The sequence below is a fragment of the Epinephelus moara genome, chromosome 18 (assembly GCF_006386435.1).
Source record: "Epinephelus moara isolate mb chromosome 18, YSFRI_EMoa_1.0, whole genome shotgun sequence".
Classification (NCBI taxonomy): Eukaryota; Metazoa; Chordata; class Actinopteri; order Perciformes; family Serranidae; genus Epinephelus; species Epinephelus moara.
The window spans coordinates 23,997,215-24,016,170 of record NC_065523.1 but is presented as its reverse complement, the minus strand read 5'-3'; the positions used below and the strand labels follow the sequence as shown (position 1 = coordinate 24,016,170).

Sequence of the window (18,956 nt, the reverse complement as noted above, 5' to 3'; positions counted from 1 at the left end):
ACTGGCAGCAGAACCGGTAAACTCACCATGGAGAGCTGGGTGATGGTCCCTCCACACAGCCACATGGAACAGGCAAACAGAAACCAGGAATGTAGAAGCAGGACTCTAGGTTGGGGACAGAAGGCTGAGTGGTTTACCAGGGAGCAGACAAAGCGGGAGAGTCAGAGACAGGTGAGGTTGGCAACAAGGAAGCAGTCAATCAGAACAATCTGGCAAGGAGAGTAAGTGAAGCAGGAGTCTTCATACTGGCAGGAGCTGATGATCCACAGGTGAGAGCTGTTGGCTAGATGAGGTGGGTGTGGTGGACTGACAGGAGTGGGAGATGTGTGGACAGGTGATAGGCTGGCAGGTAGGTTTGGTGAAGAGGTGGGGTTAGTGGAAATTTACTGGGTTAAGTGAGAGAGTGGCATGTATAGCAGGTGAAAAGTGCCCACTGTGACATACGCAGGACTTCTCCACTACTGGTTATAAACAGTGTTGCCAGCAAAAGTGAAAATGAAAGCCAACTCTAGGTTTGTCCTCTTGCCGTTTTACCTCATTATATGTGTGTTGTTTTGGCACTGTGTCCGTGTGTTTTGTAGCTTCCTCTTGGATGAGAGCTGCTTACAGTCTGGAACCTGGTTACTACCTTTGTTGGTTGGATAGGTAAAGAATGGTTAGGGTGAGGGTACAAATGTCAGGCTAAGCCAATCAATGTCAGAGTAAAGCAGAGTAGGGCTAGTACTGCCTTCGCTGTCATAGGAAACGCAAATCTGCATCCAGAACACAGCAAAATTAGAAGAAAATAAGAACATACAGGCAGTGGTCAGGGTGGATGTCTGCAGATAAATACATTCCCACGCACTTAGTTGCCATATCAAACTACAAACATAAATAAACAAGTTTCAGCCATAAAATTTGATCAGGTTTTGGACCTTGTCCACTTTTGTATTGGGATTGGCGGCAGACTGACTTGGCGGAGATGGCTGCCATCTTGTTTTTACATGGATTACTGTAATGTGCTTTTGCCACCACTAGATGGCACAAAAATGCCCATGGACAAGGACAACAGGTCTGAGTTAAGCAGAATCAAGTATAAGGTTCAGGAAACCCAGAATGTGATGTCCTAATATGAGGACGCAGGGTCTCAGGACGTTTAAAGGTGTAATGAAAAAGCACGTGTTTGGGAAGTACTGAACATATGACTGGATAAATGAAACTTGTATTCTTTTTTTTTTTAAAGATATTTTTTAGGGCATTTTTGCCTTTAATTGATAGGAAAGCTCAGAGTGAAAGAGATTGGATGACATGCAGCAAAGGGCCACAGGTTGGAATTGAACTCGAGTCGCTGGGGCAACAGCCTTGTACATGGGGCACCTGCTCTACCACTAAGCCACTGACGCCCCGAAACTTTTATTATACTGTACGAGTTGTGTGAGGGTTTGTAAAATGATGTTTTGATATAGTTTTGCTGTTGTTAAACGTGGATCCCAATCAATCAGTGAATCTATATGTTATGTTGTCCGTGGAGGCAACATATTCAAGGTAACACAGCATGGCTAATTCATTTACAAATGGTTATTTTGTGGGTGAAGTGTTCTTTAAAGCTAAGCTAAGGTAACTGCTCTTGCATCAAACTTTGTATTGATCTTCGCACTGCAGAAAGTAACATAGTGTTGAACTTTTCCTTTAATTCCCTTTCCTTCAAAGTTAGATTCCTTTTAAACGTACCTATTTTCAGTCTCTGAAATGCAAATTTTGTAAAGGTATTGTCAGTTAGAAGTCAAGTGATTCAGCAATGAAACATAGAGCCACTTCTTGGTGCGTTGATGACAAGGCCCAAGCTGTTGTGATCCTGTATTTGGTTGTGTTTTCTGTGTTTGCAGCATTTCTTTTTTTCTCTGTAGACATTTTCCCATTTGCATGTTTTCTGATGTTGCATAGCCTTGAGCTTTCAGGGTCAGTTACTTCACTTAAGCGGACTAAAAAGGAACATTACCTTCCTGTAAATTAAAAAACATCAAGAATCAAATCTTTCACAATGAGCTGCCACGGTGGCTTTGCCTAACAAAGACTGACGATCAAATGACTGCAACTTTACCGCCTTCACTCCCCCAAACTAAATGTGCATCAAGTAAATGAGCTGTCAACCCTCTTATTGTGGTGAAGAAGACACAATGCTCACTTGGCTGCCACATTGGGAAGTAATCATCATAAGACTGTGTGTGAGAGAGGGAGGGATGAGAGCTGAAGAAAGGGTATGTCTGGAACACACAGACCCCCGAGTCAACCTAGAATCCCTAACACAGCTAAACGCTAGGCGGATTACTGCTTTATCACACTCGAGCAGACACACTGTGCTGAACATAATCTCACAGTTCCTTGGGAATCAACATCTCAACTGTAAATTAATCCCCAAATATGGCAGGAGTTTCTTACTCGAGCATGTCCATCCCAAATGACTTGGGAAGCGTGTCCAAACAATACAGTGTGTTCGTTTTGGTGCGTAAAACTGCCTTAATCCTGAGGAACTTCACTGGTGGTGGGATGTGGCTGTGAAGATTTGTTTATGAGAAAATCTGTGCTTTTGATGAGCTTTTTATGAATCCTAGTGAACATTAATTCTTTGTTAATTGCAGATGACAGGCTCTGGCATCAGCCGCTGTCTTTTTCCAAGTGTGCTGTTAGCTGCGGCTTTGATGTTGCTATCACTGGCAATGGAAAATAACAGCATAACAGTAGCTTCACTGTTTAGTGTCTACAGGGTTTTCTTGTGTCAGCTGTTAAAGGACTACCTGAAGTTTGTCTGCAAATAAATACAAACTACAGTGAAGCCCTGGGTGTGCCTTTAAATGCCCAAAAAGGACTACTATTACTTGACATGTGGCCACCTTAATACCTCACATAGCTGTCCCAGCTGGCCACCAACACTGTTAGATGTTGATATCTGGTTGAATTTAGGTTGAGACGCCAGGTGGCTAAAAGTCAATGTCAGGACGACATCCAATGCCAACGTCAACGACAGATAACAATGATATTTTGTTTGTTGTAAGTTGTGTTGCTGAGTAACCAAAATCCAGTGTCTTTTAAGAGTCTCATGCCAACATCATCTTGACATAAAATAACATTTAGTCGTAAGATATGGAGAACAAAACCCAGCATCTGCAAAACACCACAATGTAAATGTTCACACGTGTCATAATGTCGTTAGACATTTAAAATATCATCAAACTAATTTTACATTCCAGCCAAAAGTGAGTATCAGTCTGACTTTAGAGTCCAAAGCCTCTCTGATTTCCGGTGCTGAGTCTGTCAGTAGCAAAACAAGCACTATAAGTGGACGTAAAATGATGGTGTGACCATGCCCCAGGTGGTTACATTGCCGCTGTTTTACCGCTGTTGGCTGCAGCGCTCACGCTCACTGGACCAGTTCCCAAAACTGGCATTCCCATTAGTCACTTAGGGTGCTTTCAGACCTGGAGTCCGCTTGCTTTGGTCCGAATCAGAGAGTAATTTTATTCCAAAGGTGTATAATTGCCTAGAGTTGGTTCATGTTCCCACGGCAGCATTTACAAGATAAAATGCCTTGCACGAGAAAGCTGCTCTTGATTGGTCAGAATTTCCATGCAGGAAAAATCCAGGAAGNTGGTTCAGATCGAGGTCGGAACACGTTCTCACCACAAACAAACCGCACCAGAGTTCGTTTGTAACTGGGCCGAGACCACCTCTTCAAGAAGGTCTCGGTCCGGTTGTTTTGGTGCACACCAGAGTGCGATTGCTGTGTTCACACCTGCCCAAACAAGCCGCACTTAGGGGGCAAATGAACTTGAGTTTGATTGAACCGAACCAAACAGGGCAGGTGTGAAAGCACTCTTAGATGGGAAAATAGGATCCAGGTTGAAAAATATCAAACGTATCCTTTAATGTCAGTTGTTGTGGTCTTGAACACACTCTGTCCACTCTTATTAACAGTCACCGCACATTGCAACAAGATATTAAATTTAGGAAGGACTGAGCCTCTGTGGACTCAGAAACCAGAGGTATTTCTGGATGAATGTGTGAGGGTGTGAACAAGGGGCCTGGAATGAATGAATGCATGTCAGATGATGGAAAGAGATGCCACCTACTGTCCCTAGTGTTCATTTTTAACTGTCAGGGAGACGGTGGTCCATCTTAATTTAGCAATGAGCTGTTGAGCAAGAGAGGGAGGGGTTTTAAAATCCCAGCCACCAATCAGGAGCGGACACTTGTGCATCAACGGTACTGCTTGAGTGACGGCCAACCAGAACTGGAGAGGAGACAAAGTCGGCTGGTTGTGTCATCATTTGTGCTGCAGTAACTGTAACACCTCAGAGCAGTTGACACTTAGAGTGAAATGCTTTAAAAAAGACACACACACTGGGCCCGATGCGTAAAAAACAAAGTACAAACTTTATTATTCTGTCTTTACAAAGGCACAAGCCTCTTTATCCCCAAAACATTTCTCTTAAAAACAAAACAAAGACACAAAATAGCTTCTTGATGACCATATGCACTGACAGGTCTAACAAAAAAAAAAGGTTACAGAGAAGAGACAGAAGGAGAGGGACAGGAAGGAGCTGTGAAATGTGAAGGAGACAAGAGATACTGACGAGATAAACAAAGACAGCATAAAAGATTTTGCAAATAAAAAAAAAAAGGAGATGTGAGGGGCAAACAGGACAAGATGGAGGAGGTGTAGACATGGAGGGAAAGGGGGATACACAGCTGTGCGGCTTTTACTCATAACCTCAAGAGCTTCAGCTGAGGAGATGCCCCTTTTTACAAAAGAAAGAGGCGGACTCCAGTATAGTACAGTAAGTGCTTTGTAATCTTGACCCCATTTAATGATCCCCAGGCCCACCCCACTCATCTGACAATCTGATATGTCCACGTAACGTTTCCTAACACGCAGAACAGGGTGTAAAACACAGATGGAAATAAAACAGTTCCGGTATTCAGCAGAAAACTACCAAATGCAGATACTCGGAGGGAAAAAGTGAGAGCTCTACAAAAAGCAGAGCTTGCAAAAACACGTTTTCAATATCCAGGAATCCCCTTCCTATTATGTAGTAATGAGTGCTGGGAAAATGTCCCATGATTTAATCTGACAGACGCGTCACTTGTTTCAGTGCAGCTGACATCAATATTTCTTTAAAGGGCAATTCCATGACATGAATCATGATAGATGAGGTGCGTTCAATCGAACGCATTATCTGTCCAGCAGTTCAAAGCTCCATCTATGCATCGATGCAGGTGATTCGAATAAAGTGTTTATCCCTAAATGCAATTATAAAACAGCACTGATGTGTCAAAAGCACTAAATGTAACTCTAATCTCTAAATAAAACAGGCTCCATTTTTGAAAAGTAACCTGATGGGGAAAAATGGGGAAAATTTCATGGAATGTCGACATTTCAATGTGGAATTTCCCCCCCCACATAAATCTGGCTTTAATAGTGCACACGAAGGGGCCAACGGTTGCAAATCTACATGTAAATCCAACAAGGAGTCAGTATTCAGATACAATGAATACTTACAGAGAAAAAAAAATATCAGGAGTGCTTGAATGTAATTAGTATATCAGCAACCTGTTCATGTTTGTGGCAAAACATCATAAAAACAAACATAAGTAAAAGACAAAATAACTGGGAATATATATTCTAACTAGGGCTGGGCAATATATCGATATTATATTGATATCGCGATACGAGATGAGAGAATGTCAGATTTTGGATATCGTTACATTACAGTAAAGTGATGTAATTGTCTCCACTTACTGGACTGCTCTAGCCATTTTATTATTCATTAGCTTAGACGTTATATCCACATTACTGATGATTATCAAAATCTTATTGTGTAAATGTTTTGTATAGGGCTGACCTAAATCGTTGCCATGGTTAACGATGTCAAACATTAGTATTTCGATGCTGTTTTTGAAAGTGTATATATGAATTACCCCCGAAACCAAAATAGCCTGTAAACTAATAAATATTTATCCAACATTACTTATTATGCATCAGCATAAATTATTTATAGTTATTCTCAGACGACGTTTAAATCTAGTGATTGTTTTGTAACTCTCCGACTCATGTAATGTCACTGAAACTGGGACAGTCTGACCATGCTTGACAGGTTTATAGATCCGCTAGCAAGATGTCAAAAACGTCTAGCGTCTGGAATAGTTTCCAAATCTGTGCCAGATGCGACAAAGGAAACTGGTATGTCACATATCCTCAAAGAGCTCACCTAAAAACTTAAGTAACAGCTTATGTGTCTTGCAAAGAATTTTTTTTTTCTCTAGTTATTGCGGCTAATGTGCAACCTGCGTGCTAACGAAGTGGCTAATTGCCACGTTATTTTTGTGGAAGCTTTGATGTATGGCCAAAGTTTCTCATTGAAGCTGCAATGCCCAAAAACTGGTAATTGGGCCAGCCCTAAATTTGTGACAGTGCCAATAGTCAACCCGACAATATCGTCACAATACTGTTATCGAGGCTTATCGTAAAAAATATTGTGGTATTTGATATTCCCCTTATCGCCCAGCCCTAATTCTAACACATGCGAGGGGAAAAAGCAGAGGGATTCCAGTGGCCACCAAACGGCCCAGATCAAGTGTTCAGGTTCGTCTCTCAGACCCCGGGGGCTGTGTTAAGGCTGGCTTCACAGTGCCTCCCTGCACCCACGGGCTTATAGTAAGGCAAGCTGCTGCCTCGCTGAGCTACATGTCTTAAAGTCTGTCTGTCAACCAACAGTTCCAGGCAAAAACGTTTTAAGTATCATCTACGCAGAAACGGGTAAATAGCGCAGAAAGCTACACAGAAAGCGCACAAAGAAAAACGTAAGGAAATGCATAGAGCATGTGTGGTCAGCCCGGTCACCTCCATGGCACATTCAGACAATTTCACCGGGCATTTTCCTCATATTTCATGTATAATGAGGACTAGAAACTACACTGTTCAGGGCTGAATAAAACCAGCCCTTAAGATTGAGCGAGTATGTGATTGTATGTCAGTCGTATCTGTATGTGTGAGTGTTGTGCGCACATACACGCGTGCCTTTATTTCAAGGCGAAAGCAGTGCTGCTGCAGACTGCCAGAGTCTGGGACACTGCTAGGCCCTGCTGATTCAAACACTAAATGGGACACACACACACACACACATACATACACACACCAGAACCAGTGGAGATCACTCAATAGTGCCCACAGATTAGCTTATTTAACAAGCCAGGTGCTTTTATATTCAAGAGGGGGGAGGGTGTCAAGAAGTGTCAAAGCACTGATATTTTTTTGTCAGGCCATGAGTCAAAACAAGAACATGCCAAATACATGTGTGGGATTACTGGGAACCCAGCCCAGTAAAAAAAAAAATTAAAAAATTGGCGACAAACAAACAAATAAAAAGAATAGAGCTATGAACCAGTAAGCGCACTCTCTCCTCCTGAGCTTCGCTTCATTTCCTGTGAGCACCAGTCAGCCGTGAAAACAGCTTTTAAATTCCCGTCATTGTGGTGCGTCTTTTTTTTTTTTCTCCATGTGTGTATTTCCAGTACAATCACTTTAACTTGCTGGCTGAGGGAACCTTACCGAAACAAAACATGAAAAAGTAGACTTCACAAGAGTAGAAACATTATTCTGTCATCCAGAAGCCTAAAAAGTAGAACTTTGAGAGCTCACAGTGTCTCTCCAAACAGCTCAAGGATGTTCATCTTAAACGGAAATGCTCTGGTGTTGGGTGGCGTTGACGCCACGCACTGCTGGGCTCTTTGTCTCCTGTTTCGTGGGTCAGTCACGCAGCTTCAGGGCCGAATAAAGACAACAGTCCTGGTGATTAATGGTGATGTTTAGCAGACATTCTAGTATCCGGTATGACGGAGGATTTACAGATCTGTCAGTGAAGTAACCGCTCTAATAATAACCTCTCTATTGTAAAAGGAACAGACATGAGTGTGTGTGAGAGAGCAGGGGGCTAAAGAGAAGCAGAGAAATGTATGAGTGTCTAAGTGTAAACCTATTCGGGCTGCCTATTACGGTACAACATGTAGAGTGTATACTGAAAAGAAAAAAAACGAGTGCTTCAATCTGTCTACCAGCCCTAGTAACGTCCAGAGTGCTGTGGGGTTGTAGCCTCCTGTAGCCCTGGTCTGCTTGGGCCCTTTGTGTGTAAGTGTGTGCGTGAATGTAGGTGTACGGCGCACGAGACGTCAGGGATGACCTCAGGGCAGTGAGCAATCGTCGGGCCCATCGCTGTTTGAGGCCGTGTCTGAGCCCGCCGCGTCGGAGAGGACGCGGCCCGAAGTGACGATGACTGCCCTCCGCTGCTCCTCCTCGCCGGCACAGCCCTTCCCCTGGGTGCCCTCAATGTGCTGGATTGCCTGGAGAGAGAGAGGACAAGTGATGTCAGAGATGGCAGCACCCTCTAGTGTTCACATCTGGAAATGCTTCACATGAGCTGCAGTCTTACTTGAACGATGGTGTCCAGGTTCTGTCGAGATGTGGACACTGTGTTGATAACTGATGTCGGTCCCATGGTTACCACGGTGACGTGATGGGGCTGGGGAGGCTGGGCAGGTGCGGGGACGATGACTGTGGCATGGTGTGTAGGTGCAGGGGGGGTAGCTGGGGCCAACACCTGGCAGAAAGGATTAATTATCATACATTATTCTCATGTCACTCGTACACTGTAACATCAAACTGTAATGGTATAGTAGCGTTAAATGGAGAGTACGCTCTGGTATCTTGACAAACCTGCACAAACCATCATTAAATATATAAAAATACAAATGTGCAAGCACGATTACACACATAATTAGGAATACAGCTGGGCAGCTTATTGAACATTCACCAGGCCAGATGTTAGGAGGCTTTCATCAGCCTAAATTTTCTCATGTCCTTATGTTTGGGGAACGCTTCTACTCACAGTGTTTCGAGCTGCCTCTTAAAAAAGAAGCATCTTGGGGAGCTGGTTAGTTCTCTGAAAAAATTATAGAAGTAAGGGGTGCACAGATTTCTCATGACGTGCCACAGAAGCCATGTTTCCACCAAACACTTTCAGTATAGTACCATTATTACAACCATACGGACATGTACCTAAACTGCAAATATATCAAAGCAGTTCAAGCTTTAGTTATCATAGAGCCATGATCATAGTGAAACATAAATAAGAGTTAATTCTATTTCCAGTAATTTCTTGTTACTGGGGTAATTTTGTCAACTCATGGTCATATTGATTTGAGGTCACATCGCTGAGACCTGCTTGGGGAGTCACAAAGTGTCACATGACTATTCCAGAGAGTATCATCAATCATCTTTCGGTACCAGCGCCCAGCTGCCACAAGTAGTGGATGGGCAGACAGCACCCGCCAATTGATTTGGCATCATGTTCGGTTAGCGTTAGCCTGCAGAAACAGGATACTGCGGCTGTCAGGGCAGGAGACAGGCACAACAGAAAGATGTGTGAACTGCTCATTTAACACACTGTAAATGTGTCTTAGCTGCTGACAGCTCTAACTCTGGACATGGAGGAGACTGTCAGTGTGACATGTACTGTACACTGAGATTAGTTCAGGTCTGTGTGTAAGTGTTTTAAAATGCAGTATGCTTCAGTGTGATTGACTCAAAGAAGTCTGTAAAATTTTGAAGCCACACACAGGAAGTAGGTGGGGAATTTGTTGCCAGCCGTCTGATGAATTTAGGCCAAAGAGCCCACATTTAATTGGTTTTCAAACTGAGATGAAAATGGTTCGTCTGCATGTAAAATTCAAGACCTTAGTGTACGTGATTATTTAAAATGAAATGAAAATGTTGGAGGGGGCTGCGGAGTAGCAGCAGGAGACTCTATGATGCATGATATTATAATGCAAGTGATAATATGGACCTAAAAAATCAGTTGTTGCTCCTTTCAATAAAGAAATTGTTTAAATTAAAAATATGTCCATTTAAGCTTGAAGGGATACTTCAACCCCCAGGTGACCATTTGTATGTCAGTAACTCATCCAGTGTTGAGTAACTCGCATACCTCCACAAAGAACAAAGAATCCTGAAACAGAAAAGTCTTGATGAATTGAAAACCTAAGGGTCCGTATTTAACAACAGCAAAACTAGAGCAGAATATCAGTTAACAAACCCTCACACAACTCATGCAATATAATCCAAGTCTCATTTATCCAGTCGTATACTCAGGACTTTCCAAACAGACACCCGTTTCTGACGAGGAAAGCAAAACGTATCTATGCTCTCTTCAAAGCCAGACTCCATTGACAAAAACAGTAATTTTACTTGGCTGAACACGGGAGCTGCTGGTCTAACACTGCCTTGATTAGTAGTCTGTTTGGGTTAGTGTGTGACTTTGCTGAATCCAAACTAACTCTTTAAAACACCAAAAGTCACACAATAAAACAAACCAACTACCTAATCGAGGCAGTGGTTGACCAGCAGCTTCCATGTTCAGTGAGGTAAAATTACTGTTTTTGTCAATGGAGTCTGGCTGTGAAAAGAGCATTGATAAGTCTCTCTTTCAGTTTAGTTCCCCTTTGGAAAGGTTTGTCTGTTTAAGAAGTACTTAGCATACGACCGGATAAATGAGACTTGGATTATACTGCACGAGTTGTGTTTGAGTTTGTAAACAGATGTTTTGATATACTGTTGTCAAATGCGGACCCCTACGACTTCAATTCATAAAGACTTCACTCCATGCTTGGATTCTTTGTTCACCATGGAGGCATGAGAGAAAAATAACGTTTCTTAATTAATTCAATGCAACACAGAGTGAGTAACTGATATACAAATCATTTGGGGGTGAAGTACTCCTTTAATCGAGAAAAAGTTTTATCAGCACATGAGCGTAATTCTCAAAAGGATTCCACTGCTTATGTGTGAGTCAGACTCTTATGCAAATGTTTCCAACCTGTGGGCTGTGTGCTGGAGTGAGATCCCTCTCCAGCTGTTTGTGCTGCTGCAGATGGACAAGGCTCTGTGTTTGGGTCTGGTGCTCCTGGACCTGCTGGGCGATCGCCTTCAGTTTCTCTGGGTACAACTGAGCATCCAGGGAACGCATCTGCCACACAGGGCAGGGGATAAAAGTGTGTAAGCAACTCAGAATCACGTCAGTCACTGTGTTTGTCTGGACACAGACTTCTGAGATTGTCACAAATGTTGTTACAAGTCATGGTTGCTCCTTTTACCTGATCTTCCAGCATCATCCTGACCGAGCGCTCTTTTTCCAGCTGCTGCCTTAACTCAATCATCTCCCTCCTCAAGTCTTCAGTCTTCTCCTCCTCCAGGATGTCTGGTGATCCGATCCCTTCATCTTTCTCCTCCGCACGCCTCCTCTTGGGGGAGGAACCACTTAGCTCCTAGGGAGAGGAAGCAGAAATTGGATATCCATTTTAGATGAACTGATAACACTGAAGGACAGAAATTCCTGGTAAAGCCTTGTTCAGGTTTGGCCCGGTGATGCTTTACTTGTATGATTCGTTTGAGCTGACTGTTCTGCTGCAAAAGCCGCGTCTTCTCCTGCTCCAAAGTGAAAATGTACTCCGCCGTCTGTTGCAGGATGGCAGCCTGGAGAAAAGAGAAGAAGAATAACGTTACAGTCCCTTGCAGCTACATGTAACTCATCACCTAAGTCAAAACTCTCTTTGTGACCAACCTTACTGAGCTTCTCTCCATCGCTGTGTGGGATGAGTGTTTTAAGTGACTGGAATCCAGCATTGATGCTCTGCATACGCCGACGCTCGTTGCTGTTGGCAATCTCTCTGCGAATTCGCCTCTCTTGGTCCCGGGCTGTTTCTGGGGTCAGAGGAATGTTGGCCAGACTGTGGGGAGGACAGTAATTAGTTGGACACTGGGAGAAAATAAAACATACATTTTCAGCAACGTCACATGGTAAATTTTAACCTAATCCAAAGACTTTCATTCATTCAAAACCAATAATATCCAAATGTGCTGTTTCCTACTCCCACTTCTGAGAGTGGATGGGCGTAAAATTGCTGTTTTCCACCAAAGCTAAGTATACAGACATAAATACAGTATTCCTGTGATCATAACCCCGACTAACGCAACATGTCTTGTGACTTTATCTGTTGAGGCTGTGGGAGATTTTAGCATTTCTGCCACTGTCTTTGCTCTTTGATTCTGAGGGACTGAATGGCCTTTTGGAATTACTTTATACCTGAGGAGAAAAACAATGAGGTCTATGGATTATCCTTAAGACACATAGCTTTAGGGTTTTATTTCACGGACACCTTAAAAGGTATACTATGCAAGATTGTTGGTTACTGTTTGTAGGTTTGCTCACAAGCAAAAGTTAATGCAAAAGCCGACACTAGATTTATTGTTTTGTTATCTGTATGACACTATATATTGTTTTTTAAGAAAATCCTGCATAGTATATCTGCAATATCTCTTTTTAACATCGCATCAACACCAAACAGCAGAATGGGCAGAGATATGCACAATACATTCCTGTTTTTATGCAGGTAATAAGTGTGAATTTGTCTTTCGAGGCCATCCATAACTACTTTCCTGTGTGGACAAAAACAAAATATTCAAGAGTACATGTTGCAATCTATGCAGAGTAAATGCAGTGGTGGAAGAAGTATTCACATCATTTCCTTGAGTGTAAGCACTAATACCACACTGTAAAACTACTCTGCTGCAAAAAAAGTTCTGCAATGACAATGTCACGTAAGGAAAATGCACCTGAAGTATTGAAAGTAATTAATGCAGAGTACTCCTCACATTCGAGAAGCTGGAAATATGACTTTCTTTTTACATGAAAAATGACTGAAACGATCAAAACAGTTCCATCAATATACTCATGGATTAACTGGCTAATCATTTCAGCTGTACCTGTAGGCCTTATCATTGGTTTAGTAATTAAATTTATAACAAACCATCATATTTTTAAAATTCTTAATATGTTTTGTGAGCTAAAATCTTAATTCGTAAAGTAACTAAAAGGTGCCAGATAAATGTAGTGCAGTAAAAAGTGACATATGCCCCTCTGAGATGTCGTGGACTAGAAGTAAAATGTGTCATGGAAAGAACAGACTGAAGTACAATACTTGAGTAAATGTACTTAGTTGCATTCCACCACTGCATAGATGTAGTGGGGCACTGCAGGGATTCATGAAACTATATTCTTTGACCCAAAAACCTGTGTCTTCAACAGGTGGTCCGCGACCCCTAGAGGGTCCTCAGAGTTACGTCAGGGAGGTCGCCAAATTATTGTTTGGTAATTTAACCTTTTAAGTTTTAATTTAAGTTTGCTTTTCCGAGAAATAAAATGTGTCTGAAAATACACATTAATATTAATCCAACAACTAATTTAATTCACAGTAAACAACATTAATGATAGGTTTACTGTTACCCATGAATCACGAGCTAGCGAATGCTAAACCACTGTGCAGCACCTTTCCATAACAGTGATGTGAAGTGGTTAGCTAACAGTTACATACTATTGAAACATATTGGCCAATTGGCCCTAATATTGTTCCAAGTGTACAGGCATTTGTGAGCCACAATGGATCGTTTTGTTTTTCTTCTTGAGCAAGACTCTGACATACCGTCCACCTCAGAAACCATCGGTGAAGGTGCAGAGGGAGAGACTAACGCAACTAGCCATTAGGGGTGGGAATTGCAAGAGAACGCACGATACGATATTATCACGATGCTTAAGTCACAATACAATATTATTGCGATTTTAAATATGTCACGATATGCAGAGTATTCTGATAAAATATGTTGGGAGTTATTACCTTTTTTCAACTGTAAATTTCGCCCCCAAAGGAAAACTCTGACAACATCTGTTTTATCTAGGATGACAAAGTAAATCTGATTTCAGCCATTTTTTTAACATGAGCAAAATGTATCTAGTGGACTGAAAAGGAAATTGATTATTTTATTTTAGTAGGCCACCTGAAGTTTAATTTGTATTTGTAACATTAATCATTTATATGATTAAAGAAAATCAATACTTGGCACTGTGTGACGATACGGTATTGCCACACAAGAATACTGCAATACTTTACTGAGGGTCCGTGCCCCGAAACAAAAGTTCAATGCCATATTTCCCTGCATGCTGAGGTGTCCAGGTGCAGACACAAAGTCAGACTGCTCTTCTAACCCTGAGCCATTTCCTAACAGGTGTTAAAGTGACACATTAATATGTATTGCTATGCAATCCAAAGATATGACACTGAAAGGTCTTAGTGAGGTAAACTGTTTCCTGCCATTAAAGCAGAACTGACATTTCATAAGACACCTTACAAGCACCACACGTGGTTAAAAGGCCTCTTTACAGTGGCACCAGTGCTGATAACTCCAGTTGAGATGTAATTAGAGCAACACTGAGCCTGTTAATATTTCCCTTCCTAAAGCCGTGGTGAAAAGACACAATATGCCATATGCTGTAATCCAGTTGAGGGGAAATTCTAAGCGAACTTCCTCTTACATCCTCGCTGTATCGAGCTCAGTATCTCTGGGACCCTCTCTAGCCAAGCTCTTATCTGTACTGACTCAGCTGCCTCAGTGCAAACACTGGGAACAATTGTGCAGACACAGATGAGAAAAAGGAGTGTGTGCAAGGACACACACAGTCACACACAGTCACACACACACACACACACGTACCAGCACTGCAGCCGCACATCCAGCAAACACATCCACTGCCAAAACATGACCAACTGGGCCTGGACTTCACCATATCACACAAACACAAACTGGTACAGAGGAACGGACTGAGTCCCAATTAGAGTGGATTAAAGCTTTAAACAGGAGTAACGAAGGAGGAGCAACTTAATAGAGCTGAACGATTGGTCAAGTTATTGTTAAGTGAACAATTCAGAGAAAAGTACATTCAAAATCAATGTTATTTAAGCAGTTTTCAATCAAATATGGCAAACATTTGATGGTTTAAGCATCTCAAACATTATATTTTGCTACTTTCCTTGTAAATCAAAGTAAATTAATCATCTTGGACAGTGATGGATATTTTTCTACAATTTCCTGACATTTTATAGAGCAGAGACTAAATCCTCATATTAAATAATAATGAAAATAATCCACAGATGTGAGACTGAAACTGGAATGCCAACAATTAGATTGTATTATTAATACTTATTAGAACGGCAAGAACTGAAAATGTGGTCTTCATTTAAGTTTTTATTGTAAGATATGTCAGTGCAGCAGTAATAGGCTGCTCAACTTATGGCCCAAGTGCCAAATCTGGCTCACCGTAAGGTGCAGGGTGGCCTGCTGACCATTTTCTGATTCACAGTGAAAATAAATGAATTGACAGAAGGATTATTTGTGTACTCTGGGTGTAAATAAAGTTTCAGAGTGCATTAAAAAGCACCAAAATATCGCTTGTTTAATATCACATAAAAAAGACAGGGGATGATCCGAGGGCCAGCTAAGCCCTGATGTCATCAAATCCTAGACACGCCCCTGTGTACATCTGACCTGTGCCAGGCTGCTTCAACTGGTTTTCCCTTTTTTATTTAATTTTATCTGACAAATATTAATGTTTGTTTATTTACTGGCTTCTTGTCATTTTGCAAAAGTAGCCCCTGGGCAAAGCAAACTGAGTATCTCTTAGGAGTGGGTGGAAAAAAAATCAATATAGGATAGTATCACGATAGTTTTGTGTGGCAATATCGTTTCGTCACGTTAATTTACTGAATTATCAATATGACAAATACAAATTAAACTTTAGGTAGCCTACTAGAATAATATAATCAATTGCTTTTTCAGTCCACTAGACACATTTTGCTGCTGGAAAAAAAGTGGCTGAGGTGAGATGAACAGACTGAAAACTTTATTAGATAAAACAGATGTTGACAAAGTTTTCCTTTGGGGACATAATTTGCAGTTGAAAAAAACGGTAATAAATTGCAATATATTTTATCGCAATACTCAGTATATCGCAATATTACTGTATCTTGACTTAAGTATCGTGATAATATCGTATCGTGGATCCTCTGGTGATTCCTACCCCTAGGATCCCTACTGTTAACTGTACCGGTGGTGCCTTTAATGTTTGTCCCATTTCAATTAATTTATTCATTTAGTCTAATTAGCAGTATCGTGATAATATCGTATTGTGGATCATCTGGTGATTCCCACTAGTGATGTTACAGCTGATACTGCAGTCCTGAAGCTTGTGTCGAAGCCCGTATTGTTTTTCAGGATATCACGTGACCAAAGTCAAACGAGGCCCCGTTTCTCTGGAATCACGTGACTGCCTCGTTGTGTAATTCAAGTCGGGAAATACATAAAGTGTTTTGCGTGATCAGAGGTGATTCTGAAGATCGTTAAGTGCAGAGGATTGAGTGACCCAGTCACACAAGCACTCTAACCTTTTGTGGACACACACACACACACACATATATATATATATATGTATATATACATATATGTGTGTGTGTATGCACTTTATTGATACACCACGTTCAGGATAGATTCATTTCATCTGGCTTTACAATACCTCATAGGGGGATTCTGACGTAATCATCATCATTAAGCATCATTATGTGTATGCCAGATCCACTGACGTGTAGCCCACATGTAATATCACAGTAGGACTGCTGTACATCAAATGACCAGCAGATGTCAGTACTCCTAAATGAGCTGTTAAACGGGGCTTCGTGTGATCGGCCTTTTGGCGAAGCAATCCGCCTGAAAGATTCGACACATTCACGGGGCTTCATCACACCATCACTAATTCCCACCCCTAATAGCTAGATGTGTTAGTCATTAGGGCATAATTTAAAGTTGAAAAAAAGCTAAAAAAAACGCAATATATTTTATCATAATACTCAGCATATCACAACATATTCAAAGTCGCAATAATACTGTATCGTGACTTAAGCACCGTGATAATATGTTGTGAATCATCTGGTGATTCTCAACCCTAATGGCTAAGTCTGTTGGCCATTAGGGTATAATTTACAGTTGAAAGAAGGTAATAAATCACACTATATTTTATCCTAATATGCAGCATATCGCAACATATCTAAAATCACAGTAACATTGTATCGTGATAATAATGTGTTGTGGATCCTCTGGTGATTCCCACCCCTAGTATCCCTACTCTAAAGTGTACTGGTGGTGGTTAATGTTTGTCACATTTAAATGTATTAATTTAATTAATCTAATAAGCACTAAAGTCAGTCTGGGTTCAATTTGGAGGAGATTCTCCTCGTTATGTATCAATTCTGCAGGCTTACAATGAGGATTTAATGAAAATCAACAAAGGACTACATTTCCCACACTGCCCGCGTCACTACCAACAGCCAGCAGCAACAGCAGCAGATCCCTCCGCCTCCCTCTTCAAACAGGGCTGCGGACGTATCGCAGGGCCTTCCGCGACATACACACCCCCTTATTAATAACACCACTTTTAATTTTTCCTGCCTCCCCGTGAACGCCAAACGTCCCCTCGCGGGACACACCGGTGGAAACGTACCTCCACGAGGCCAAATAACCCCCCTTTGTCACCCCTGAGCCCGACGCCACCTCCGTGCTCCGAGCAGACTTTCCGTGTCCTCCGCCATTATAACAATGCGGCAGGCAGCATGGCAGAGGTGCGGGATGAAAAGACGCAGTGGAGGCGACTCGTTTGCGCGAACAACACGCACGGAAACACCAGTAAAACAATCGCCACGTCGAGTGGGGGGCGATTTAGGCAGCAGCTGTGCACATTCACAGCACAAGTAAGCGAAAACAGGGCGCCATGAACAGGAAACAAACGCCAGACCCCCTCATCACTTTTAGCACAAGCCACAAGCATGGCCGCACTACCCACAATAACTTCGCATGGCTGTGACTGAAATCAGCACCCCGCACGGTGTGTGCGGCAAAACTAGACCCTTTAACACCCAATGACGCTCACTCGCACAACCTTTCCCTTTCTCACGCAAATCCCAGCACCTATAGGTGTCACCGGGGGTAATTTGAGGATAAATAGAGCAGGGATGCGCTCTGGAGCGGAGTAGCAGCGTGGTGTGCACGGAACCACGTGGTTTGTGTTTGTTAGCCACAAAATGCATCGATTTCGCAACAAAATGTGCGAAATAACCCCACGGATATGATGCGCTGCTCCCAGCCAGACCCCCAACATGCTCACACGCATTATAATTTAAGTGTTTGGTGGTTATTAAAGCCCGCAGCTGCCCGTGAGTGGGTCGTGTACACAATAACAGATCAGATGAAGCATGTTGCCTCACCGCCGTCGCCAAGTGCGTCTACTCCAAACAGATGACTTGTAATAATAATACACGCAGCGTGCCGGATGAAGCACATGTATACACACCTGCAGAGACCTCCGATCACTTCTTTCTCCGTTTTCCTGAAATGTTGCAAGGAGGGCACCTTCTGAGCTGGTACCATGAAATACTCCATGCTCGCCTCTCGCCAGTTTGCCTCCCCCCTCCTCAAAATAAAAAATAAAAAAAAAAACACAGCAAACAGTCTCCGTAGGATGTGATAAATATAATGACGTTAGAGAGCAGGAATCCCGGGATCCGACGCGGGTTAAATCCTCAGATCCGGATCCCTCGGCTGTGTAATGTAGTAGTTTGAGGCTGCTGAGAGTTGTAATGTTACTCGACTTCCAGCTGATGGGGTTCCCTCGTTGTGTGTGGCGCTCTACCTCTCTCTCTCTCTCTCTGCCTCCCTCCCTCCCTCTGCATGACCGTGTGTGTGTGCGCGCGCGTGTGCATGTGTGTGTGTATGCAGCTGATCGGATGGCTTTCAAGGCGGGAAACAGCTGGTAGGAGTCACACTGCACTACCAAAAGCCTCCTTCCGCAGAGACGGGGGACTGCATGTAAACAAAGGACTATTTAGCGCAGAGACACAGCGAGAGCACAGCGCACATGTGGAGGGGAGAGGGGATTATATGTCTTTAAAGGGAATTACGGAAACGTTGACGGCTAATTCATGAATAACAGTGT

At 42.5% G+C, this 18,956-nt stretch overlaps 1 protein-coding gene across 2 annotated transcripts; it reads right to left on the bottom strand.

The window, feature by feature from the left end:
- Nucleotides 1-4,393: 4,393 nt before the first annotated feature.
- tfap4 (transcription factor AP-4 (activating enhancer binding protein 4)) lies at nt 4,394-18,664 on the bottom strand. 2 transcript variants are annotated; one of them, XM_050069944.1, is made up of 7 exons: nt 18,315-18,664; nt 11,649-11,814; nt 11,462-11,560; nt 11,182-11,352; nt 10,905-11,033; nt 8,463-8,630; nt 4,394-8,373 (listed from the first exon to the last, which is right to left on the bottom strand). In XM_050069944.1, exons 1-7 carry the CDS (start codon nt 18,401-18,403, stop codon nt 8,215-8,217), a joined length of 981 nt encoding a protein of 326 aa, XP_049925901.1. In that variant the 5' UTR covers nt 18,404-18,664; the 3' UTR covers nt 4,394-8,214. The 2 variants fall into 2 exon arrangements, with proteins under 2 accessions (XP_049925901.1, XP_049925899.1); XM_050069942.1 differs by having other exon boundaries at nt 10,905-11,054; nt 18,315-18,662.
- Nucleotides 18,665-18,956: the final 292 nt, after the last annotated feature.

What these genes read in the sequence shown, in the direction of transcription:
- tfap4 (XM_050069942.1), bottom strand. Translation starts at nt 18,403, where the DNA reads ATGGAGTATTTCATGGTACCAGCTCAGAAGGTGCCCTCCTTGCAACAT. An exon ending in ATGGAGAGAAGCTCAGTAAG is followed by an intron (nt 11,561 to 11,648) that starts GTTGGTCACAAA and finishes TCTTTTCTCCAG; the next exon opens with GCTGCCATCCTGCAACAGAC. An exon ending in GGATGATGCTGGAAGATCAG is followed by an intron (nt 11,055 to 11,181) that starts GTAAAAGGAGCA and finishes CCTGTGTGGCAG; the next exon opens with ATGCGTTCCCTGGATGCTCA.